The sequence below is a fragment of the Setaria viridis genome, chromosome 7 (genome assembly GCF_005286985.2).
Source record: "Setaria viridis chromosome 7, Setaria_viridis_v4.0, whole genome shotgun sequence".
Classification (NCBI taxonomy): domain Eukaryota; kingdom Viridiplantae; phylum Streptophyta; class Magnoliopsida; order Poales; family Poaceae; genus Setaria; species Setaria viridis.
The window spans coordinates 32468327-32492603 of record NC_048269.2 but is presented as its reverse complement, the minus strand read 5'-3'; the positions used below and the strand labels follow the sequence as shown (position 1 = coordinate 32492603).

The window sequence follows — 24277 nt, the reverse complement described above, 5'->3', positions numbered from 1 at the left end:
ACCCTCCGCCAGGCTCGCTTCTTTTTCGGAAACCATGCGCACGACCGGCAGCAGAAACATCCCCTCCTCCCTCGATTCGCGGGTCGGCGCCCTCCACCGCTTCACTTCCTAGGGATACGTGCACAACGTCCCCCACGTCCGGCCCAAGGCGCTGCACCCTCCACGTCCGGCCCAAGACGCGGCCTCCCTCCATGTCCGGCCCAAGGCCTACCAAAAGGTAAGAAAGGGATACGGGGCTGAAAACGCCCCTACGGCCCATTACGATCCAGGAGTTCGAAGGTTGGCCCGCCACGGGTTCGACAACCGCTACAGGATGCCCCCGAGCGAGGGGTGAGAGGAGACGGGTCCGCAAGCGACCATCACCCAGGCGCGCAATAGCCCAGGGCATCTCAATCTCACGTTCGAGTCTGAACCGGCATCAAAGTTCATGGTTTTTCCCCGAAGAAAGCCAACGAGCCCCCGGATCCAACCGAACGGATTCGGGAACTATATGAACTGGCCTATCAAAGCCTGGGGTACGCCACCAGCTTGGCCCAAGCTGGACCCCCCCGAACGGGGACCGGGACTGTGGCGGAACCGTCCAACTTAAACTGGTTTAAATGCGCCTAATCGCTACCGATGCAGCAATTATCCGAAATGCACTTAAAACAGTATAAGTCCGGTCGTCCGTCGAGTGTCCCTAGGACTCCTCGAAAGATCCACGTCGTGTCTCATAGCCATACATCAGGATTGTATCCGCGATGGGATAGCATCAACAAATATTACATTTTTATAAACATATTAAAGGTACAATATATTACAACCATAGATTGAAGAAAACTTAATAGTGCAAGTTAATCCCTTGCTAAGAGTTAAATATAAACCAGTAAGGGTTAAGTAATTAAACGTCTAAGTTTATTCTAGAGTATCATGAGACTCATAAGATACCCTAGATCTTCGGAGCTTCCTCTTCGGTGGGTCCCTGCTGGGTTTCTGAAAACAACAACAAAAGATCCCCTGAGTACGAAGTACTCAACAAGTCTGACCCGTCTAACCAATATAATAGCTTTTCTGGAACTGTATGAAAGTTGTTTAGTGTACTGGCTGACTCACTTTTTGCCAAAAGAGCTTACTAAAAGTGAAACCTTAACTTTGTCTTTTATTTCAATTGAGTTATTACTTAACCAGTCTAGATGATGAAAAAGAAATACCTTTGCAAACAGTAGGAAATTAAGTCACACAACAAATTAATTTGAAAAGACATTGCCTTCATGATATTACACTACGATGCTCAACAGTGATCAAGTGCATTCATAACCGAGAATTGCGGCGATCCGGATCAATTTACATCCTGCAGGAGAGTACCCTGATCACCAGCTATATACGACTGTCCAGGTCGTACGTAACGACTTTTCGATTAGCAAAACCAACAATTGGGAATAAGACTACCCGGACCCAGGGACGCACCCCCACACGGGACCCCACGTCTAGCCCGATCACCATGTGAGTTTCAGGCTATGCCCCTGCCAATCTCCAGCACGTCAAGCGCGGGTACGAAGTATTCCCGATCAGAGGGTTTACTAACCTACTGGGCTTTACTGGTCCCATACCCAGTAAGTGATCAGATGTCTTTCACTTGATCAAAGGTTAAGACAACGAATCGGGCCTTAACCAGATTAATCTAGCAGACAGAACTACATCCTTAGCTTCTGTCCGCTTCTTAATTCCCAAGTCATCTTTCCATAATTAACATGTCTGACTCAAAATTTACTTTAAGGTTTGGGAAAACAAGTATTTAAGGAACTAAGCCATTCTAGACTTGGGTTATCTACTAAAGGTTTGAACAAGTGGCAAAGATGTCCTTAAAACAAGGTGTGATAATACACAAGAATGGGTTTCAAACAATTCCTAGACTTAGTGCATACATATAGCAATTAACCAATAATTGGACACATGAAATATTGATTCCAGAATAATAGGTATAATGCACCGGGGCTTGCCTGGGATCAACAAAGGTTAGTTCTTCAGAAAACCCCTTTAGTAAAAGAGGCACTTCAACAATTTGCGGACGCTATCCATCTCCAGCTGAATTCCACGAATCCCACTTCAGGAGTTTCGACGTCTACGATTCAGCATATGCAGGAGTTAGAGATGCAAACTTTTGAATACAAGACTATACAACTTTCCTTCATGATAGAGTTGCAAGCCAACAGTGACTGCACAATTATCATGATAAAGTTGTGTTGGCGCTAGAAATTACTGATCGAATTCCCAGCGTCGGACACACGACCTGGGAGAATCTGCTTAGCTCCTGTTCGGGTGATCGCCCTGGTGCGGTTCGCGCGGCGTGCCAGCCAATCTGACCTGCTGATTGGCAAGGAAATAAATGTGTCAGTTCCCAGAGGTTGCGATCGGCTAAGGTTCCGATCTTGAGACAGCTTATCAGCGAATCGGCCGATTTGCAGTAATAAGGAAATCGGCTATGATGCAACCGATTACCAGGCAACGTTTATAAAGAAAACTACTAGAGTAATCTAAACAACGCTACGGTAGCAACACTAGGAACAGATCTGATCGGCTATGCATGAAATAGGTAGATTAAACAGCAAAATACAAGAAAAGCCGAAAATACTGATTCCTAGCTGGATAACTGGTGATAAAACTAGAACAACAGGTAAAACCTAGAATTCTAGTAAGTATCGATAACTGGTGGATAAATCTAAACGAAACGACAGCGATGCGCCCGAAGTTAAAGCTTAGAAATTACTCGATAAACGGAACTTACAAGATCAACCGGAGGTCAAGTCGATGCAGCCCCGCCAACCCGTACGAACTCGTGAAAAAGGAGAAAAAGTATTGGCGAAGTCGCCTGCTTGAAAGTAAGTGCGAGGAAAAAGTAGTTTGTTGTATTGAGTTGATTATGATTACAGATCTACTAGGGTGGCTATTTATAGCCCCGTACAAACGACTTCTTATTCGACTAGAACTCTATCCCTAAATTTAAACAGAAAAACTTCTTATCCGACTAGAACTCTATCCCTAAATTTAAACAGAAAACGAATATTTACAAGTACGATTCGTACTATTTTCACGCGCTTCATGACCTCTTCTTCATCTTCATAATCTTTTTTAAGCCCACATCGGCCCAACTATTCCAACCTCCTAATCGGCCGATCACCTCTTTGGCATGGGGGTAACCGATCAGGACCCACACGTCGAGGGCTCAGACTCATCCCGACCCTGGGGACTAAGGTCGGACGAGGCGGAGATCCTCCTTTAAAGGGTCGGACGCGTCCGATCCCAAGCCTCAGGGGTCGGGCGAGGCGGAGATCCTCCCTCGGAGGGTCGGGCGCGTCCGATCCCAAACCCAAGGGGTCGGGCGAGGCGGAGATCCTCCCTTGGGGGGTCGGGCGCGTCCGATCCCAAGCCTCAGGGGTCGGGCGAGGCGGAGATACTCCCTTGGAGGGTCGGACGCGTCCGATCCCAAACCTCAGGGGTCGGGCGAGGCGGAACTCCAAGGATCAATCGGCCGATCCTCGACTGTAGCATCAATTGGCCGATCCTTGACTGTAGCACCAATCGGCCGATTTCCAATCATCGCCCTTGTATCTCGCCGCATCTTCCTATCTCCTCTTCTCCTAACGCCGATTTTACTCGTGTCAAAATCTGACGTCAAGACATGCCCCCCAGTTTCGGAGTAAAACATAGTCTTTACTTCGAAATTCTTTTCAACTTCCCATCCGAAACAGACGCCACGAAAACATCCTTCCGTTTCGCGGTCTTCAACCTGATGATTGCAATCTTTTCGAAACGGGCGCCCACGACAACCACTACTCCCGAAAAACTCGAAACGCCGGCGCGGTAAAAATTCTACTTTTACCCCTTCTCAGACCTTCTTTAAATATCAGCACATCCCGTACTCCATACGAGCTTACGTCCTTCCTCCTCAGCGCACAGGCTTTCTTCTTCCTCCAACACTTTCCTTAGTCCTCCAATTTTTCAGCGCATCTTTCCTTTCGCATTCCCTCCTACTTTTCCAATGGCGGCACCTTCAGGCACCTCACCAACGCGCGAAGCTCCAGAAATGGTGCCTTCGGTGGAGATTCCAGTAGCGACAGTGGCGGCTCCATCGACGGAAGAAGGAGCTCCATCGGCGAAAGTTGAAGCCTCATCCGAGATCCCATTGGCGGCTTCATCATCTGCAGCTGCATCGGCGACTCCACCGATTACGAGAAGCTTCATCCCAGAGGTCATTACCGAAACTTTCCCTTATCAGTAATGCATTTATTTTAGATCTATTTCTTACCCTCGCACCCCCTTTTCCTTTTTAGGCGGTTAGGCATCGCATCACCATTCGTCTTACAGAAAACCTCGGCCTTATCTGCCTTGGGCCCATGGGAAACCCAGATCCAACCGACTTGATCAATTTGGAAACCCATAGGATCCCCTTCAAACAATCAACTATGGACCTAGATCACTGGTTGGGCACCTTTAGGTCTTGGCCGAATGAAACTCCCGAATGGAGGGAATGGTACCAGCGGATAGCCGCCTCCAAGAAGGTCCAGTGGGACGAGCTCAAAATTGGCCAATGCATCGATTTGTCCTTGTCCCAAATGGAACGGAATGAGCCGTTAGTGATGGCAGCTTCTTACTTCTGGTCCGATGCTCTCAACGCATTCTTGTTTGGACACGGACCTATGACCCCCACATTGGCCGATGTAGTCTTGCTGACCGGCCTGGACATTTCTTCCCCGAACACCCCTTTCCACCTTATAGCCGCAACATCACATCGGCTGGACACTAGGGGAATCGGCGGGTGGAAAGGTTTCATCAGATGCAACAAAAGGGCCGGATCTGTCGAGAATAGAGAGTACACGGCCTTCCTGATGATGTGGCTAGAGAAACACTTCTTCTGTGGGAGAGCAGCTAGTCCATCTACCAATACTCAAGCTCTGGCCGAAGCGTTATCGATAGGGACTTCTGTTCCTCTTGGAAAACACTTACTGGGAGCAGCCTACCGCATGCTTCACCAAATCGGCATCAAGTTATCCCAAGGGGAGCCGATTGGAAACCCAGGTGGACCCTGGTGGTTCATTAACCTATGGCTGAACTTGTACATGAGCGAGATCTCTCAGCAGCGAGTGACATTCCCCAGCGTCGAATCGGCAGAGAATCTCATTGTCCAACGCCGGTGTATGTCTTTCGGCAAAGTGGCATCAGCCTTCTCTGGTTGCTCGTACTCTGCTACCAAGGTGGCTGAATACTTCCGGTGTTTTTATAACGGCTTCAATGAAGATGCAACCGTCTGGTTCCCTTATCGAAGAGATGACCCAATCTTTGAACTCCCCTCTTGCTTCGACTCAAGTCGTCACGCAAGCTGGGGCGGCCGCTGCATCATTACTGGTGGAGGCTATGCAGGTAAACTTGTTGTCTGATCCTACCGATTGCCGTCTCTATACTGACTCATCTTATTTTTAGACTGCACAAACCACTTCTGTGGACCCACAGCAATCGGCAGCAATTCAATCGGTCATCATCACACCCACGCTTCCATCTGCCGAGGTATACTACTCTTTCAACCGATTTTCCTAGTATTTGGATAATATTCTTATTCGATCTTTTGACACAGGTCACCGGTACGCCAAGCACCCCACCTGATCAACCAATGGTCATCTCTCGGGAAGCTGGCTCGAGCAAAGCACCCATCATGGTGGCGTCTTCTTCTTCTAATGAACCAATGGTGCCAGCCCCTGACTCGAGGATAACGGCCCCTCAAACGCAGCTTGAAGAAATCCGTTTTAAGGAGGTAAGAGACTTCTCACCCTTACTTGGCCGATTTGCCATCATCATCGGCTGATTTGTTCTTCTTCTTGACTTACTATTTTTTAGGAACAGGACTCCCCCAACAACAGCCTTTTCTCGTTTGCGGTCGCACTCTCCGATGACGAGGAAGTCGCCTCTCGCCAGGTCACTTTGAGCTCCGTCCCTGATGACGTCTGTGCCAAACTCGCAAGCATCCGATCCCTTCTTCAAGAGGACATCGGCCGATTGGTAGAAGATGCCTCACCGATTCGGCAACTTTTTGGTGACGTCAGCGGGCGAGTACCGGAAGAAACGAAAGAGGCCTTGGCGCCGGCCGCATATATCGAGTCAATGAGGATTCCGGTCTTTAGGACCCTGCGCCATATGGCCGACCGCGCCAAGTTGACCAAGACTCGTGAGGAAGAGGACACGTTCAAGCGCCAAGCCCAAGAAGTGCATCAACGAATTCACTTTCTGGAAGACTCTCGCCCGGGGATCGTCGGCATGATAGATCGCCTCAAGCGCCGAAGGGCAGAGCTTGCCAAAGAGATGGAGCAGGTGACCAAGGCAATAGACGCCGAAGAGAAGAGGCTTCAAGAACTCCCTTCCGTCATCGCTGATCTGAAACGGGAGAGGCAGCACCTAGCTCACGAAGCCCTCAAACTCCACCGCAATATGTCAGAAGTCCCCGGATCGGCAGAAGACGACCAACGCGTCCTGGACTTTGCCGATCAGATCCGGAGCCGAGCGGTCGCAGCTATCGATGCCCTCCTGGGTAACCTGTAAAAGTACTGGCAGTTCTTGTATGAACATTTAATGCCCCCTTTGACCGTCCTTCGCGGCGCCCCTTTATTTATTACCTTTTCCTCTTCCGATGGGACGCGTCTTACCAAACATCCACACCTTCCTTTCTTATAAACGCCGGCCTAGGTCCCTGTTCCGAGAGCACCTGTCTAGCTCAGCTTCACCTTCCCAACCTGTTTTCGTCGGTGCGCCTTTCAGTCATGTCTTCTTCATCTTCTACCTCTTCCTCTGTTAATCAGGTAAAAGATTTGCCTTCATTCTCTTTCTTAGTTTGACTCCTTCTGAAGGGAATCGCCTTTTCAGTGGCCATATGTATATTGTTGCTTTCCGCAGCCACGGCGCCTTAGCCCTGAACTCGAACGAGCCATCGAACTCGTGCACTCCGACGAACCGTTGTCGCAAGAAGACAAGGATTTAATCAGAGCTCATCGCGATGAACTCCAAGAGCACGTCCCTGCCGACATCCGATGGATCTGGGACTTTCTGGACAGCAACGACCACCGGCGACCTCAAGCCGAACCAAGTCATCCGCTTCCCCATCAAATCGTCCTCGAAGATGCAGCAGCAGGAACATCACGCCCGGCCATGGACCGGAGTCACCCTCTCCCCCGTCAAGTCGAAGCGGAGGCTTCGATGAAAGAGATAGAAGAAGAGTACATCCGTCTTCTGCTAGAACTAGGTCGGGCTGAGAGAGAGCGTAAGAAAAAGCGTGGTTAATTATTTTTTGTTCTAAGGGCGACTTGTACCTTGTCGGCCGTGTAACCCACCGTCCGTACCGAATGAAATATATCGGCCGATTTGGACGATTACGTGTTTTCTCTAGACGAATCCTTTTGTATCGGCTGTGTGTTGTTCATTGTGGTCGATCCTTATGCTCCGACCCATATACTAGGGTAGTACCTTTTCAAGTATCTTCCGTTCAGAGCCCTAGTAAACTCTTCTCCTTCGATTGTTTCCAGAATATAAGCGTTTCCTGGAGCACATCTGCCAATTTTATACGGTCCTTCCCATGTAGGGGACCACTTACCGAATTTAGGATCTTTCGACCCAATCGGCAACACTAACTTCCAAACCAGGTCCCCTGGAGAAAATTGTTTGACTTTGACCTTCTTATCATACCACCTAGCCACTTTCTTCTTGTTTTCTTCGATGCTTATCAAAGCTCTCAATCGTTGGCCAGCCAGGTCATCAAGTTCCCTTTTCATGAGTGAGGAGTAGTCGTCGGCCGTCAGCTGGTCCTGGAGCGAAGTGTGTCTCGACCCCGTCCTCAATTCCCATGGTAGTACTGCATCGTGACCGTACACCAACTGATAAGGGGACAACTTGGTGGCCCCATGGCAAGCCATCCTGTATGCCCATAGGGCTTCAGTCAGACATAGATGCCACCTTTTCGGCTGCTCCTCAATCTTCCTCTTGATTAACTTTATTATCCCTTTGTTGGAGGATTCAGCCTGGCTGTTAGCTTGGGCATAATATGGAGAGGAGTTTAACAATTTGATCCCCATATCGGCCGTGAACTCCTCAAATTCTCCTGATGTAAACATCGTCCCTTGATCGGTTGTGATAGTCTGGGGAATGCCGAAACGGTAGACGATATGGTCTCTTACGAAGTCAACCATAGCAGCCGATGTTACGGCCCTTAACGGAATTGCCTCCACCCATTTGGTGAAATAATCAGTGGCCACCAGAATGAACTTGTGCCCTTTGCTTGACGGAGGATAAATTTGGCCGATGAGGTCTATTCCCCAACCTCTGAACGGCCATGGTTTGATAATGGGATTCATGGCCGATGCGGGCGCACGTTGGACATTCCCGTATTTCTGACAATCCTGGCATCCTTTATAATATTTGAAGCAATCTTCGAGGATCGTCGGCCAGTAATACCCATTATTCCTAATCATCCATTTCATCTTATGTGCCGATTGGTGGGCTCCACACACTCCTTCATGGATTTCTCCCATCAGAGTCTTAGCCTCCTCCGTTCCTAGACACTTTATTAGGACGCCATCAATTGTTCGGTAGAACAAGTCGTCTTCCAGTAGCACATATTTGGTAGCATGGAAACGTACCCGCCGATCCACTTTCTTAGATGGATCTTTCAGGTAATCGGCAATCTCTTTTCGCCAGTCATCGGCCGCGACTCTAGAGCCATAGCGCCTTGAATCGGCCGATACCCAGATGCGTGTTGGGCGAGCTTGTTGGCATCCTCATTGTGATTCCTTGGGATGTGCTCAATAACTGCCGATTTGAATTCTTTCAGAAGCAGCAGGCAATCTTCGTAATAAATCCTCAACACATCGTCCTTGCATTCGGACTTCCCTGTTAATTGATCCACGATAAGCATGGAATCTCCAAAAACTTCGACAGAATCGTCCTTGACTTCTCTTAGCAATTGTAATCCCTTCAGTACAGCTCGGTACTCTGCTTGATTGTTAGTGGCGGATGCTTCTATCAGCAGAGAAAAATCATAGCTTGCCTCCCGAGGCGATATGAGGACGATGCCGATTCCTGATCCGACCCCACATGACGATCCATCAAAGTATAAGGTCCAAGGTACCGGTTCCGCGAAGGTAGTCTCTGGTCCGCAGTGTTGGGCAACAAAATCGGCCATGACCTGACCCTCAACGGCCTTTGCCGATTCATATCGAAGGTCAAACTCTGACAAAGCCAAGATCCATTTGCCGATTCGTCCTTTCAAAATCGGCAGTGACAGCATGTATTTTACTACATCGTCCTTGCATACGACCACACACTCTGCTGACAGCAAATAGTGCCTGAGTTTGGTGCATGAGAAGTAAAGGCATAGGCACAACCGCTCCACTGGAGGATACCTTGTTTCGGCGTCCAGAAGTCTTCTACTGACATAATAAATTACCCGTTCCTTTCCTTTGAACACCTGGACCAGAGCCGACCCAATAGCTCTTTCATCGGCTGATAAATATAGTTTAAACGGCTTACCAGTTTGAGGAGGGACCAATACCGGTGGTGAGACCAAGTACTGCTTGATGTCTTCCAATGCTTTGCGTTGCTCTTCCCCCCATATGAACTCCTGGTCGGGCTTCAACTTTAACAATGGTGTGAAGGCTTGGATTCGCCCAGACAGATTAGATATGAATCTTCTGATGAAATTCACCTTGCCGATTAGAGATTGCAACTCAGTTTTATTCTGCGGGGCTACGACTTTGTTGATGGCCGCTATAGTTTTCTGATTGATTTCTATTCCCCGCTCGTGCACCATGAATCCTAAGAATTGTCCGGCGGATACGCCGAAGGCACACTTATTCGGGTTCATCTTCAGCCCATGTTTCTTAGTGCACTCCAATACTTGTCGTAAATCGGCCAGATGCTCCTGGTGTCCTTTTGACTTGACTACGACGTCGTTGATGTAGATTTCTACTAGTATGCCGATAAGTTTGTGAAATATGTAGTTCATGGATCTCTGATACGTGGCGCCAGCGTTTTTCAAGCCGAAAGTCATTACCACCCACTCGAATAAACCAAGGTGACCTGGGCATATGAAGGCCGTTTTGGATATGTCTTCTTCGGCCATGAGTATCTGATTGTACCCAGCGTTTCCATCCATGAAACTAACAACCTTGTGTCCTGCGGCGGCATCTATCAGCACATCGGCCGTCAGCATGGGGTATCCGTCCATTGGTGTGGCCTGATTGAGGTTCCCGAAATCGACGCATACGCGTAGCTTTCCGTTCTTCTTGTATACTGGTACAATGTTGGAGATCCATTCGGTATAACGGTATTGCCGAACAAATTTTGCTTCGATTAGCCGCGTTATTTCGGCCTTTATGTCTGGTAGGATTTTAGGGTTGCACCGCAGTGCAGGCTGTTGATACGGCCGATACCCTGGCTTTATGGGTAACCGATGCTCAACGATAGATCGGTCTAATCCGGGCATCTCATGATATTCCCAAGCAAAGCAATCCTTAAATTCTCTTAACAAACTTGTTAGTTTACATTTGTATTCCGGATCTAGATTTGCACTAATATATGTCGGCCATGGTTTGGTACCATCGCCTAAATCTATCATTTCTAATGAATCGGCCGACGTGAACCCGTGTCCCAATTTCCCATCTTCTCGGGCGAACTGATCCATCTTAGTCTAAGTCTTCGGAGCCGACTGCTCGGATCGGCTGCAGGCCAAAATCGGACACCTTCAAGAAGTCAGTATCCCATACTCTCCCGGATATGCACTTGACGGTTTCGCAGCTCCACTGCTGCGTGTCGGCTGCCGCGATGCTGTATGCGGAATCGACGGTGACCACTCTGATGTTGTCGCCGACCCATTGTACGAGGCACTGATGCATTGTAGATGGGATACAGCAATTTGCATGTATCTAGTCTCGGCCGAGTAGCATGTTGTAGGACCCCTTGCCATTAATAATAAAGAAAGTAGTAGAAAGGGTCTTACTGCCGATGGTGAGGTCGACGCAGAGAGCGCCGCGAGCGGGGGATACGTTGCCCTCGAAGTCCTTGAGCATCATATCTGTCTTGGTCAAGTCATCATCGCTCTTCCCTAGCTTCCGGAACACGGCGTACGGCATGATGTTGACTGCAGCCCCTCCGTCTACCAATAATCTGGTGATGGGTCGGCCGTTGACATGCCCTTTAAGAAACAACGCTTTCAGGTGTTGCCGTTTGTCTTCTTCGGGCTTCTCGAATGTGGCTGTCATTGGCTCCAAAGCCAATTGGGCCATCTGCTCTTCCAGTGCCGACATGCTCTGTCGGTCGGCAGGAGTCATGAACTCCATCGGCAGTATGAAAACCCTGCCGATATCGACTGCCGATTCGTCGCCTCCTCTGTCGTTTCTTTTGGGGCGCCATACCTGAGACCTGCCTTTCTTCTCGTCCGTCGTGTACTGTTGCTCTTCTTCCTGCTGTTCCCACTGGCGGAGACGTTGGATTCTTCGTTTTTGAGACTTGGTCAATCCATCGGGGCACCACCTGGGGTTTACCGGTTTGGTTCGTGGTCTAGCACGTTCCCATTCCGGTCCGCGTCCTAAAGGGTTCTCGTCTGATACCCGAGCATCGGCCATCTCTTCAAGTCGACTGTGGACGCTGACCCTGTTTTCTGGCCAGTCATGTCGATCATATCTGCCCCCCGGCCCATCATGGCGCCTGCCTTCCGACCGGTCATATCGGTCACTTCTGCCCCCCATCCAATCACGTACGGGAGGGCGCCGGTCGTCTTGGTCGCGCCAGTTCCTGCTGATCGGCTCTGGTCTCCCATCTCTGGAGCGAGACCTGCTGAACGGCCGATTGTTACGATACGGGCCGTTGCACTCCGGGCAATTGTCGGCCGAAGGCAACCTGAGGTTTCTTTCCCAACAGTGGATGAAGAACGGGCATCGCCAGTGATCTTCATGTCGCCGCATTGCTTCTTCCCGGGATCTTGAGCGTTCATGTTGCCGCTGATATTTGTTGAGCAGGAATTGGGAAGTAATGCGTGGTTCTCCTGATCCGTCGTCATCGTCCTCCATCCGCCGTTTCCCCTTGACGTCTTCAGGCGCCACTTGATTTCTGGGGTCTACGGCGCCGCTCTTTTTAGCCGATTCGGATGTCAGCACCTTGGTTTGGAGTGAGTTCTTTCCCGTGTCAACCATGTTGGTGGGGAAGGGGTGCTGATCGATCTTCATCGGCTTGGCTGGTCTTGTTGGCACTTCAAATTTGAGTCTGCCCTGCTCAATGGCCGTCTGTATCTGCTGCCGGAAGATTTTGCACTCATTAGTGTCATGGGAGGTAGCGTTGTGCCACTTGCAATATTTCATCTTCTTCAACTGTTCGGCAGAAGGAATCGTATGGTATGGCGAGAGCTTCATCTGTCCTTCCTGGAGGAGGAGGTCGAAGATTTTATCGGCCTTTGATGTGTCAAATCCGAACGTTTCCGGCTCCTTCTTGCCGAACGGACATGATATCGGTTTCTTCCCTTTAACCCATTCTGCAAGACTGATTTCTGCATCTTCTTCGGTCTCAACCTCTTCTAAGTATGCCACCTTCTTCTGGAAGTTCCTCCGTGGATCGAAAGAGCGTACCTCTTGACCAGACAATCGGTGGACGATTTGGCTCAAGCTCTCAAACTCCTGTGAGGCGTATTTTTCTTTGATGTGAGGTAGGAGACCTTGGAAGGCTATATCAGCCAACTGTGCATCAGTCAGGGCCAAGGAGTAGCACTTATTTCTGATTTCCCTGAATCTCTGCACATATGAGGATATTGGCTCGTCGCTTCTCTGCCAGAGGCTGGTCAAATCGGACAGCTTCATCTCATGCACCCCGGCATAAAAATACTTGTGAAACTGCCTTTCCAGGTCAGCCCATGTAATTATCGAGTTGGGTGGCAATGTAGTGAACTACTGAAAGGCCGACCCAGAAAGGGATGACGAGAAGAGGCGCACCCGCAGAGCATCCTGCGCCGCTGCTTCCCCACATTGGATGATGAATCTATTCATGTGTTCCACGGTTGAGGTGTCGTCCTGCCCCGAAAACTTGGTGAAATTAGGAACTTTATACCGATGGGGAAACGGTAGTAAGTCGTATGTAGGAGGGTACGGTGTCCTATATGTGTAGGTCTGCACCTTCGGCTTCAAGCCGAATTGTTCCTGAATCACCTCTGCTATACGTGCCGACCAGTCCGGCTGTTGCTGGTAAACCGTCGGCTGAGGAACTGGTACGTGATGGTATATTGGCGGCGGGACGACTGGATGCTGAGTGAAAGCATGTGGCATTTGATGCGTCATAGCCAGCTGCGTATTCAGGGCCAGCTGTTTGAATGAGCCGCTTGTTTCGTCATATAGTATGAGCTCTGCTGCTCTGCTCATCTCCGGTGCGACAGGCTGGTACTGCGGCATGGTTGGTCGAGCGGCCGCCTGGAAAGACGCCTGGAATTGGGGGCTTCCATGGTTGGCCGATTGATCTTGGACGGCCGTCACCGATGGTGCCCCCCAAGGCGCTGGATTAACCGGAGGAAACTGTGCAGAGGACAACTGAATGGGACGTGGCTGGAGGTGTTGCGTGCCATTAAATCCCATAGGGCTTGATGATGAGGAAGCGCCAGAACCCCCAACTGGAAATTGGATCGGCTGAGAAACCGAATTCGGATAACTCTTGTTCGGAGCCGTAATCGGCGGAGCATATGCCGGCCCCTGGTACCCTTGGGATACACCGCTAGCCAAGGAGCTGATGACGGCATTGTACACCGTATTAGAAAGCACCGGGGATTGATCAATGAAAGCCTGATAGACGGATTGCTGGAGCATCTCGGACATCTTGTCCGAGTCCTCGGTGATTGTGATCTGGCGGGGAGTTGGAAACGGAGCCTTTTTGATAGTCTCCCCGCTCCTGGTGCGACAGAAGGACTGCAGACATGTCTTCCGGTAGTATGCCGTCTGACTCTCTAGTTCTTCCTTCTGGTCGTCCCTGAGATCTGCCTCTATCACTTCGATGACGTTATCTTCGGAGACTTCAGCAGCTTTCGACATGGTGGCGGTTGTATTGGTCCCACCGGGCATGCCAAAAGTGTGTTGGCGCTAGAAATTACTGATCGAATTTCCAGCGTCGGACACACGACCCGGGAGAATCTGCTTAGCTCCTGTTCGGGTGATCGCCCTGGTGCGGTTCGCGCGGCGTGCCAGCCAATCTGACCTGCTGATTGGCAAGGAAATAAACGTGTCAGTTCCCAGAGGTTGCGATCGGCTAAGGTTCCGATCTTGAGACAGCTTATCAGCGAATCGGCCGATTTGCAGTAATAAGGAAATCGGCTATGATGCAACCGATTACCAGGCAACGTTTATAAAGAAAACTACTAGAGTAATCTAAACAACGCTACGATAGCAACACTAGGAACAGATCTGATCGGCTATGCATGAAATAGGTAGATTAAACAGCAAAATACAAGAAAAGCCGAAAATACTGATTCCTAGCTGGATAACTGGTGATAAAACTAGAACAACAGGTAAAACCTAGAATTCTAGTAAGTATCGATAACTGGTGGATAAATCTAAACGAAACGACAGCGATGCGCCCGAAGTTAAAAGCTTAGAAATTACTCGATAAACGGAACTTACAAGATCAGCCGGAGGTCAAGTCGATGCAGCCCCGCCAACCCGTACGAACTCGTGAAAAAGGAGAAAAAGTATTGGCGAAGTCGCCTGCTTGAAAGTAAGTGCGAGGAAAAAGTAGTTTATTGTATTGAGTTGATTATGATTATAGATCTACAAGGGTGGCTATTTATAGCCCCGTACAAACGACTTCTTATTCGACTAGAACTCTATCCCTAAATTTAAACAGAAAAACTTCTTATCCGACTAGAACTCTATCCCTAAATTTAAACAGAAAACGAATATTTACAAGTACGATTCGTACTATTTTCACGCGCTTCATGACCTCTTCTTCATCTTCATAATCTTTTTTAAGCCCACATCGGCCCAACTATTCCAACCTCCTAATCGGCCGAAGGCCGATCACCTCTTTGGCATGGGGGTAACCGATCAGGACCCACACGTCGAGGGCTCAGACTCATCCCGACCCTGGGGCCTAACGTCGGACGAGGCGGAGATCCTCCTTTAAAGGGTCAGACGCGTCCGATCCCAAGCCTCAGGGGTCGGGCGAGGCGGAGATCCTCCCTCGGAGGGTCGGGCGCGTCCGATCCCAAACCCCAGGGGTCGGGCGAGGCGGAGATCCTCCCTTGGGGGTCGGGCGCGTCCGATCCCAAGCCTCAGGGGTCGAGCGAGGCGGAGATCCTCCCTTGGGGGTCGGGCGCGTCCGATCCCAAGCCTTAGGGGTCGCGCGAGGCGGAGATCCTCCCTTGGAGGGTCGGGCGCGTCCGATCCCAAGCCTCAGGGGTCGCGCGAGGCGGAGATCCTCCCTTGGAGGGTCGGGCGCGTCCGATCCCAAGCCTCAGGGGTCGCGCGAGGCGGAGATCCTCCCTTGGAGGGTCGGGCGCGTCCGATCCCAAACCTCAGGGGTCGGGCGAGGCGGAACTCCAAGGATCAATCGGCCGATCATCGACTGTAGCATCAATTGGCCGATCCTTGACTGTAGCACCAATCGACCGATTTCCAATCATCGCCCTTGTATCTCGCCGCATCTTCCAATCTCCCCTTCTCCTAACGCCGATTTTACTCGTGTCAAAATCTGACGTCAACAAGTTGCAAGCCAACACACACAACAACCCGAAAAGATTAACCCACCATTTTTATTTCATTTACTAATCCTACCTTAGACCTTTTCTTTTATTTTTGAAAGCATTATAATAATTTTCTAATCTTAAAACTTATTTCCTATGACTTAATAATAATTTGTGGATAATAAAGTATTTTTCAAGTTTTATACATTTAATAATGTTTAAGCATTTATTTAAATACCTTAAATAAAAAGGCATTAAATAAATACCTAAATTTTTATTATTTTTCCTAGGGTTTAAAAATTTTAATGCATAAAGAAAAATAAAAAAATCCTAATAAAATTGGTTTCACTAATTTTGAGCACTTCTAAAATTTTCTGTGAATTAAATGGTGTAAACCGGATTTAATCTATTTATCTAATAAAAGAAAAACCTAAGGTTTATTCATAAAACTCCGGCCCAAACTTTTCTCACCCCGCTTGCTTCTACCCACCACCACTTCCACCTAGGGCCCATCCGGCCTCCTACTCTCCTCCCTTTCTACTTACTGACGAGTGGGGCCCACGGCCGGCACCTCTCCTTGGGCCGAAAAGTGGCCCGCCAGCTCTTAACCTGCGACGCGTGGGCCTCCCTACGGCAGGCCCTTTTGGGCCGGCTCCCCCTTCTTTCCTCCTCCTTAACCACCCGCCGGCCAACCTTTCTTTCTTTTCTCCCTCCGATGCTCGGCCTGCTAATCCGGCCCACGACCTTCCTTTCACCCGCCGGCCCACTCTTCTTTCTTCTCTATTTCCACCTGGGCCGCACGGCTCACTTTCTTCCCAATCCAACAATCGGCCCACCTGCTCCCCTTCTTCTTTTATGCCGCGCGGGCCAGCTGGGCCGGTGCTTTCCCTTGGCCCAAAACGGATGGCTGGCCCTCTTCTTTTTTTCTTTCCCTCCCCTCCTTGCGGCTGGCGGGCGGGCCCCCTCGGTCAGGGGCTTCTTCTTCCCCTGGCCAAGGTCAGGCGCACGCCGACGGGGGGAAAAACAGGGCGGCCCGGCCGACGGCGGCTCTCCGGCGGCTGAGCGGGCCGGGGTGGCGGCGCCCAGGCCAGGCGCACCCGCGCCCAGCCGCAGCTCGCCGGGAGGCGGTCCGAGCTGGCCCCTCCACGGGCGGCTGTGGCTCGGCCAGCTGCCGGCCCTGGCGGCGCACGGAGGCGGCGCAAGCGCCTGCCACAACTCCTCCTTCATCTTCAACACGCTCGCAGGATGCCCCTAGACCCGCGAATTGAGAAGAAAAAGCCGGTTCAGAAGCTCACCTCGTGGATTTGGTGACGGCGGCCGGCGGATTAAAACAGCGGCAATTCGGAGCTTGACGGCGGGAAGCTGAGAAACGGAGGGGCGTGGGGCGTTGAGGAGGAGCTGGCGGACCCTTGGGCGGGTGGAATCGCAAAGAGGAGCGGCGGCGTGGGTGAATCGGCCGGCAGCGACGTTGCTTGACCGAGCTTTGGCTTGCACGGCGGTAAAACAAAAGGCGGAGGGTTAACTGGATGAGGGCGAGGCAGTAGTGGTGCAAACTTTTACCGTGCATGACATCCAGCTCGGCTCGTGGTAGGCGGCGTGGCGCGGACGTGGCCGTCGCGCTGGCCGGCATGCGCGAGAGCCGGCGGCAGCACGGCACTGTCATCTCTATTCCTTCTGTTCTTCTTTCTTCCTTCCAAACCGACCTGTTCATACCTCCATTGCTCAAGATGTTCCATCTCAACTCGTAGAACTCCCTTAAGTAAACTTGTAGAGTAATCCAAGTACTCCATTTTATAGATTGGCCTCCAACCGAAATAAGCATCCTAAGATCGAGATTTTGAAGCTCAAAGTTCCTGTCATCATTTCCTGTTAACTGAACCTCCACGATTCAGTTTCGACAGTCCTCAAGTGTGGTCATTTACCCTCCTTTGGACCCAATTTCAGTGGCCCAAACTTATGCCATATAGTCCAACCACTCACCATTCGTGCTCTAAAACTAATAAGGATTCCATTTTGCACAAGAAACCATATAACTTTTACACTAGATTTTTCTGAAATTGGCTCCAAACATTGCTAACCAATGCTGTTTTTCAGACTTAGAATTATTTCAGCAAGGAGCCCGAAATCTGCTCATTTGCTGACATTTGGCTCCATTTTGAATTCAAACCTTCCACTTTATCTGGACTAAAACATTTTATTTACCTTCTCCATAGTTCATATTTCACTAATGTCCAGAAACATCTGCTCACTTACAAGGAAAATTCTCCAGAAATTGGCTCCAAAGTCATGTACTCAACATCATTTTCAGACTTAGAAATTTCTCGCGTCTTCTCGGCTGAAATCAGCTCAACCTGCCATCTTTGGACTTCAGTATAAATGTGAATTCTCCACTTTCTCTGGCCCACAACATCTTACTCGGCTTGTCTAAAGACCATATTTCATTAATGTTCAGAAACATTTACCCCCTTACATGAAAATTTATGCAGAAACCCATTTCGAAGTTGGGTACTCGTTATGATTTCCAGATTCGCATATTTTCGGACGGAAAATAGTAACTTTGTTGATTTCTTCTTCGATTATATTTCCGAGAGGTCGGACTTGAATTAGATCCCAAGCTTCACCCTTTTGAGTTCTAAATACTCTCGAGTCTCCATTTCATATCTTAGCCAAATCTATCCAAATTTGAAACTCCAATTTGCAAATTTGCTCAAATTTGACTTTGGCTCAAATTACCTTCCTCTAATCCAACTTCACCATTAACTTCTTAATATTATTCTTAAGCTATCATTAACACGGGGTATTACAGGGACCCCACTCGAACTCGCCCGATAGTAGCTCCATGAGCACCACGGTTCGTCCGACGAGGATAGCGTGGCACGGCTCGTCCCCTCCGTCCCAGCGAACCGACGAGGGGTAACGTACAAAAGTCGACCTAGTCTCCCGACCGGTTCCCTGCAACGCGCGGGGGCTCGGGGGCTGGCCTCGCAACCAAAGGCCGCACGGGTGGCCTCGACTTAAAGACTCTCAGACAGAAGGGAACGACCAGGAATCCCCCCACTCCGGGTCGCTCACAAAAATGCGTCGCCTGGTCGGCCCCCTCAGTCAAGACACGCAAGCGACACCTCCCGTCCCGGATCAACCGCGAAGACCCCTTGCGGGCGATGACAACAGCCTCTGGAGGAGCGTCCCCGCTCCACCACAGGCTCGAGGGCTATTGTCAGGGGAAAATATTAACGACCCTTCGAAGCCCATGGAAACAACAAAAACGCGAAGGCCCAGGCCCGCCTAAGGGAATAACGACTACCGTCGGCCCAACACGGGGGACGAGAATCACGCTCCGCCTCGCCCGACCTGGTATCCTCGGGTCAGGCATCCCCGACCCCCGTGAGACCAAGCTCCGCCTCGCCCGAACGCACAACTAAGACACCATAACGCTCCCTAGACAACAGAATGCACGAGCGCACCCTGCTAGAGCGTCAGGCCACATCCAAGAGACTTGGGACCGGTTCCCTCTCTCGCACTCCTGTAACCCCTACTACAGAACCCTGCGTGGGCAACACGAGCAGCTCCCGATACTGGACGTAGGGCGTTCCCTTGCCCGAACCAGTCTAAACCCCGTGTCTCCCACGCCACCATCCGAAGCCTTACTTGCATAAAAGACATAAAAGAAATTTACTAGTCTAAGTCTTGATCCGCTAATTTTGACAACGACACTTACGTACCACTGAAATGCAAAGGGTGAAAACTTTCACATACTCCATTCACCTAATAAAAACCGCAATTCTAACACTTCAAAAAAATCCTAAAATAAGTGCAATCCTTCGCTTCGGACCACTAGGAGGGCCTACTTTGCATGCCGTAAATTTACGCTAAGGAAAAAAAAAGACAACATGCCTAAATAGTTGGATTTGGATAGTTCATAAGGAATTTGACAAAGATATTAATTTATCTCGTGATATGATGTGATCAAATTAGACAAACATGCATACTCCCTCCGTCTAAAAAACAAATCACCCAAGAAATTGTAGGATGGATTAAAAAAAACAAGGAGTTAAAATGACCTTATTTATTTTGGTGCCAACTGACTGATGCATACCTGTATGCATATAAGCACGTACCAAATTAAGTGTAATAACTTATTTTCTTGGACAAATTTTGAATGATAATATCCGTATAGAAATAGTTGTCACTAACACTTAGTCATGACATTTGACCATTCATCTTATTTAAAAATTATTTAAGCATCATTAATTTTGTTTTTGTTTGTGGCTTACTATTCTTTTTTACATTTACAATAATTTTTTGAATAAAATGAATGGTCCAATGTATCAGAAAAAGTTTAACAGCGATAAATATTTTGCTACGGAGGAAGTATATAATGATTTATTTTTGGACGAAGGGACATGGAAAACCCTAAGCAAATTCTCTCTGTGCCATTAAAAATTTAACTCATCCCTTACGTGCCATCAAAATTAACTCCATCCCCTCAGTACCACTGAAAATTTAACTCCATCCCCTACTTGCCATCCCGTACTTGCCATTCCGTTGGATTCTACCGTCACTTGCCGTGAAGGCCTCTGTGGGTCCCACATGTAAGTGGGAGAGAGAAAGAGAACTCCTTTCCCCCTCCCGATCTCCCCTGCGCCTGCGCCCCCGCCGCACCCGTCCGCAGGAGGTTTGAGCCGGGGCGCCGCCACCGCTCCCGTCCGCAGAGGTCTGAGCCGGGGCGTCGTCGCAGGCCGGCAGCTCCCGCCGCCGGCTCGCCGCCGCTTCTGTCCGTGGGAGGGAGGTGCTGACTCGGGGGCGCCGCCGCCACTTCCGTCCGTGGATGGGAGGGGCCGACCCAGGCTCGCCGCCGCTCCCGTTCGTGGGAGGGAGGGGCCGACTCGGCTCGCCACCGCTCCCGTCCGTGGATGGGAGGTGCCGGGGCGTCTGGCCTGAGCTGAGGGCTGAGGCTGTTCTTTTCCTAACCCTAAAATAACACCTGCTCTTGTCATATACTCTTTGTTTTTGAGTTTTTGGTGCTGTTCTCTCTGTGGAGGCGGAATTAGGAATAGTAGTTGCAATGTCGAGTAATGTCTATGTGTGTAACATGTGCTGGTAACACCAGGTCGACCGATTATAATTCTGCTCTAACGATTTGGTCGGAAAATGATAAATCTTTGGTCTTTTTATGCAATATGCAGTGGATTCCTTCAGTGGATATCGACGCAATGGATCCGTCCCTCCAGGGGTACGAACACGTGATGAATTGGCTGGCGCAGCGGGATTTGGATCGTGCCGGCCCGGGGCAGGACAATCTCTTCCCCGACGTCCCCCTCACTTCTGCGACGGAAGGTTGGCGTCGTGTCAACTTTCTGTTCCCTGACAGGCCGACGGTCTCGATACTCGTCGACGAGATCGATTCCTACCTTGTGGCCATACGGAGGGGGGATGGGAAGTGGCTCAAGTTCTCCGACCACTGTATTCCACTTCCAGCAGACCACCCTGCAGTTGAGAGTATGGGCTTAGTGTCATCTTACAGTCGCCTGACCCGTGGCTTCGACAGGTACTACATTCGATCCCATCTTTGTATTAGTCATTACCATGATCTTTCTAGGATTAAACAATTAACTACAACTGATTACTAAGTATGCTATAAATTTGATTATTCTTGCCCAAACCAGAGGTAGCTTATCTTCTCTTTCTTGAAAATTACATCAAATTTAATCTTCAGGGTGATGGCCAAATATTTTTTTCTTGAAGCAGCAGTATTGTTCTTTAAATTAGTGCGGTAGACATTTGGTTTGGTTATGGTCCTGAAGCATTTTAGTATGTTTCTGGATTACCTAAGCATTTTTTGGGACCAACTTGCTTACAAACTCTATCTTCAGATGATTTAGATTGCCACTAACCCTTTTTCTTCCACTTGATTTTGTGTGTAATTTTGTGGGCTATACCCTTGTGAATAATTTCAATTCTGCCAATGATTATAATGTGCCCGGAAGGATTGTCAAAACATAATTCTACAATTGGCACCAAATTTCCTTTTTTTTCTTTTTGTAGGGAAATAATATTATTACTCAACACTCACTCCTGGAAAACTGAAGGTGCATTCCCTAGTAGTGACCAGTGCTTTTCATGTTGCGTTTGCAGGGAGCAGTTGGTGTTCGGAACTCCAGTGTTGACTAATCTCTACCATGTGCTTTTTCATTTCAATCCAAAACTTGGATTAATGAATCCAGAAATGACAAGGCAAAGGAAGGCGCTGGTTCAGTTGATAGTCCTATTCTGTGAAGCTGTCCGCTTCAGGCGTATGCGAGCAAGGCTTCTGGAGATCATGGAGGATGGCCAGAGCGTCACTTTATAACCGAAGATGTGGTCATGGCTTCAGGAATGGTCCTCAGCGTCAGTGTTTGCCCTGAGCTGCAAGGAAAGAGAGGGACGTGGTAATATGCAGGACAACCCTCGTCTGTTGCCACGCGTTGAGGGTCTTGAAATCAACAGCAGAGAGGACGTACCTGGTTTCCTTGGCCTCATTTTGCGCACGGCCGTTGTTCCTACTGCTCAAGCTGTAGTACGATAGGGAGGATGTCGCACCAAATTAGATCTACAAGCACTTGTGGCTTAAGATTGATACGTACACTTGTAATTCCGTCCAAATTCTGCTGCTGTTATTAATGAGACTCAAATTTGCCTGAATGTTCTCTCGTGGTCAAGTTATGCTTTTGCAGGCATCCAGGCACGATCCTTGTTTTTTTATGTATTTTTTACAGTGATATATAGTTGAATTGGTGGTTAAAGCAATGAATGCATATGAAAAGGCCAGGTAAATTTAAACGATGGCATACTGCATTTGAGCGCCTACAGTCACAGTTGGTACCATTGCAGGTATGCTTACTTCTTTAGATCGTATCTAGCTTATGGGTAAATTAGAAATTGAAAACCATCGTGTGCAAGTTTGTCAAATGAAGATGACATCGGCTGGCACATATATTAGGTCTGAACTTTGAGGCATAGACCAGCAGCTGGGCTATGCAGGCTGTAAATAAATGGTTATCTTTAACCTTTAAGTAGGGGTGGTGTTCTTTATATAATTATCTGACCATTTGATCTTTCTGGCCTGGTAAGTTGATCATGAATTCTTCTACTTTTGCATTTGAAATGCATGGAATGTCATTTAGTTTTACTTCGATAACAATACTGGTATAGTACCTATCAGCTCCATGTAGAATTGTAGATTCTGTACTTATTTCAAGTCTAAGGTTTTATATAATGTTTGTAGAGGTGCCAGAATACTCTGTGCCACCTATAGAGATATATTCACAGAGCTATAGCTATCTATTGAAAACCATCTTTGTATTAGTCATTACCATGATCTTTCTAGGATTAAACAATTAACTACAACTGATTACTAAGTATGCTATAAATTTGATTATTCTTGCCCAAACCAGAGGTAGCTTATCTTTTCTTTCTTGAAAATTACATCAAATTTAATCTTCAGGGTGATGGCCAAATATTTTTTTCTTGAAGCAGCAGTATTGTTCTTTAAGTTAGTGCGGTAGAGATTTGGTTTGGTTATGGTCCTGAAGCATTTTAGTATGTTTCTGGATTACCTAAGCATTTTTTGGGACCAACTTGACGATGAGCCGCCAACAGGTTTTCGTTTCGTTTCGTTTTGAGCACGAAGTCCATGGCACGAGGGAGCCACATGCTGACGACCTCGTCTCTGTTCAGCTCTGGCCTTCCCGGCTTTTGGGGCAGAAGCGCAGCAGCGGCCAGGGACAGAACAGTGGCTTTGGCTTGGCTTGCCGAGCCAACGGTCGGCACCTCACCCAAGAGGATAATGCACGGTGATTTAGGCCGCATAAATGCTTGCACAGCGTGCAAGAAACCCTCTTCTCCTCTGGGAACTCGAGACATATCCATGACGCAGTTATCTCTCCAAGACTCCAAACCAAATTATCAAAAAGAAAACCCTCCAAACCAGAAAGCATATTTTACTGCTACTCCATGTGCCAAAAACCAGTAGAGTTTCAACGTAGGGGTGTTTGGATACACCCCACTAAAATTTAGCACCTATCACATCGGATGTTTGGATGCTAATTAGAAGTATTAAATATAGTCTAATTATAAAATTTTTGCCATTGCCATTGCCTTAAATGAAAGTCCAGTGCCTTATAAATCTTTGATGCACCAATAAGTGGTTTTGGACGCACTTTATTCAACTGTGCTGCCATTCTTTAATAGTTGTATTATGAAAAATGAGTGAATTGGCAACAGCCTAGAATTTTTTTCCATAAAAAGAAAGTTACTACCACCTTGCTTCTATATATGAGTGATTATGGACATCAGGGTGCACCAATGAGTGATTTTTGACAGTCATGTTAGTGTCACATTTTACTTAACTGCGTTGGCTTTCTTCAATAGTTTTATTATGAAAATGAGGGAATTGGCATCAGCGTAGAGTTTCTTCCAGAAAAAGAAGTCACTCCTTCCTTTTATATATGGAGTTGGATAGTTCAATTAAGTTTTTGACATAAATGTGGCAAATCAGTAGTTTTAGATATTCTTATG

At 48.6% G+C, this 24277-nt stretch overlaps 1 protein-coding gene and 1 long non-coding RNA gene across 3 annotated transcripts; one reads left to right on the top strand and one right to left on the bottom strand.

The window, feature by feature from the left end:
- Positions 1-746: 746 nt before the first annotated feature.
- Positions 747-17669, bottom strand: LOC140223367 (uncharacterized). 2 transcript variants are annotated; one of them, XR_011898798.1, is made up of 5 exons: positions 17017-17669; positions 14661-14744; positions 2765-14241; positions 2240-2346; positions 747-2101 (listed from the first exon to the last, which is right to left on the bottom strand). XR_011898798.1 is itself a non-coding variant. In XM_072295130.1 (4 exons), exon 3 carries the CDS (start codon positions 14103-14105, stop codon positions 12948-12950), a length of 1158 nt encoding a protein of 385 aa, XP_072151231.1. In that variant the 5' UTR covers positions 14106-14241; positions 14661-14744; positions 17017-17669; the 3' UTR covers positions 747-2346; positions 2765-12947. The 2 variants fall into 2 exon arrangements, 1 of the variants encoding a protein (XP_072151231.1); XM_072295130.1 differs by having other exon boundaries at positions 747-2346.
- A 2539-nt stretch (positions 17670-20208) lies between these two features.
- LOC117865814 (uncharacterized) lies at positions 20209-22402 on the top strand. Its single transcript, XR_011898770.1, has 2 exons — positions 20209-21269; positions 21857-22402. It is a non-coding gene; the product is annotated as an uncharacterized lncRNA (long non-coding RNA).
- Positions 22403-24277: the final 1875 nt, after the last annotated feature.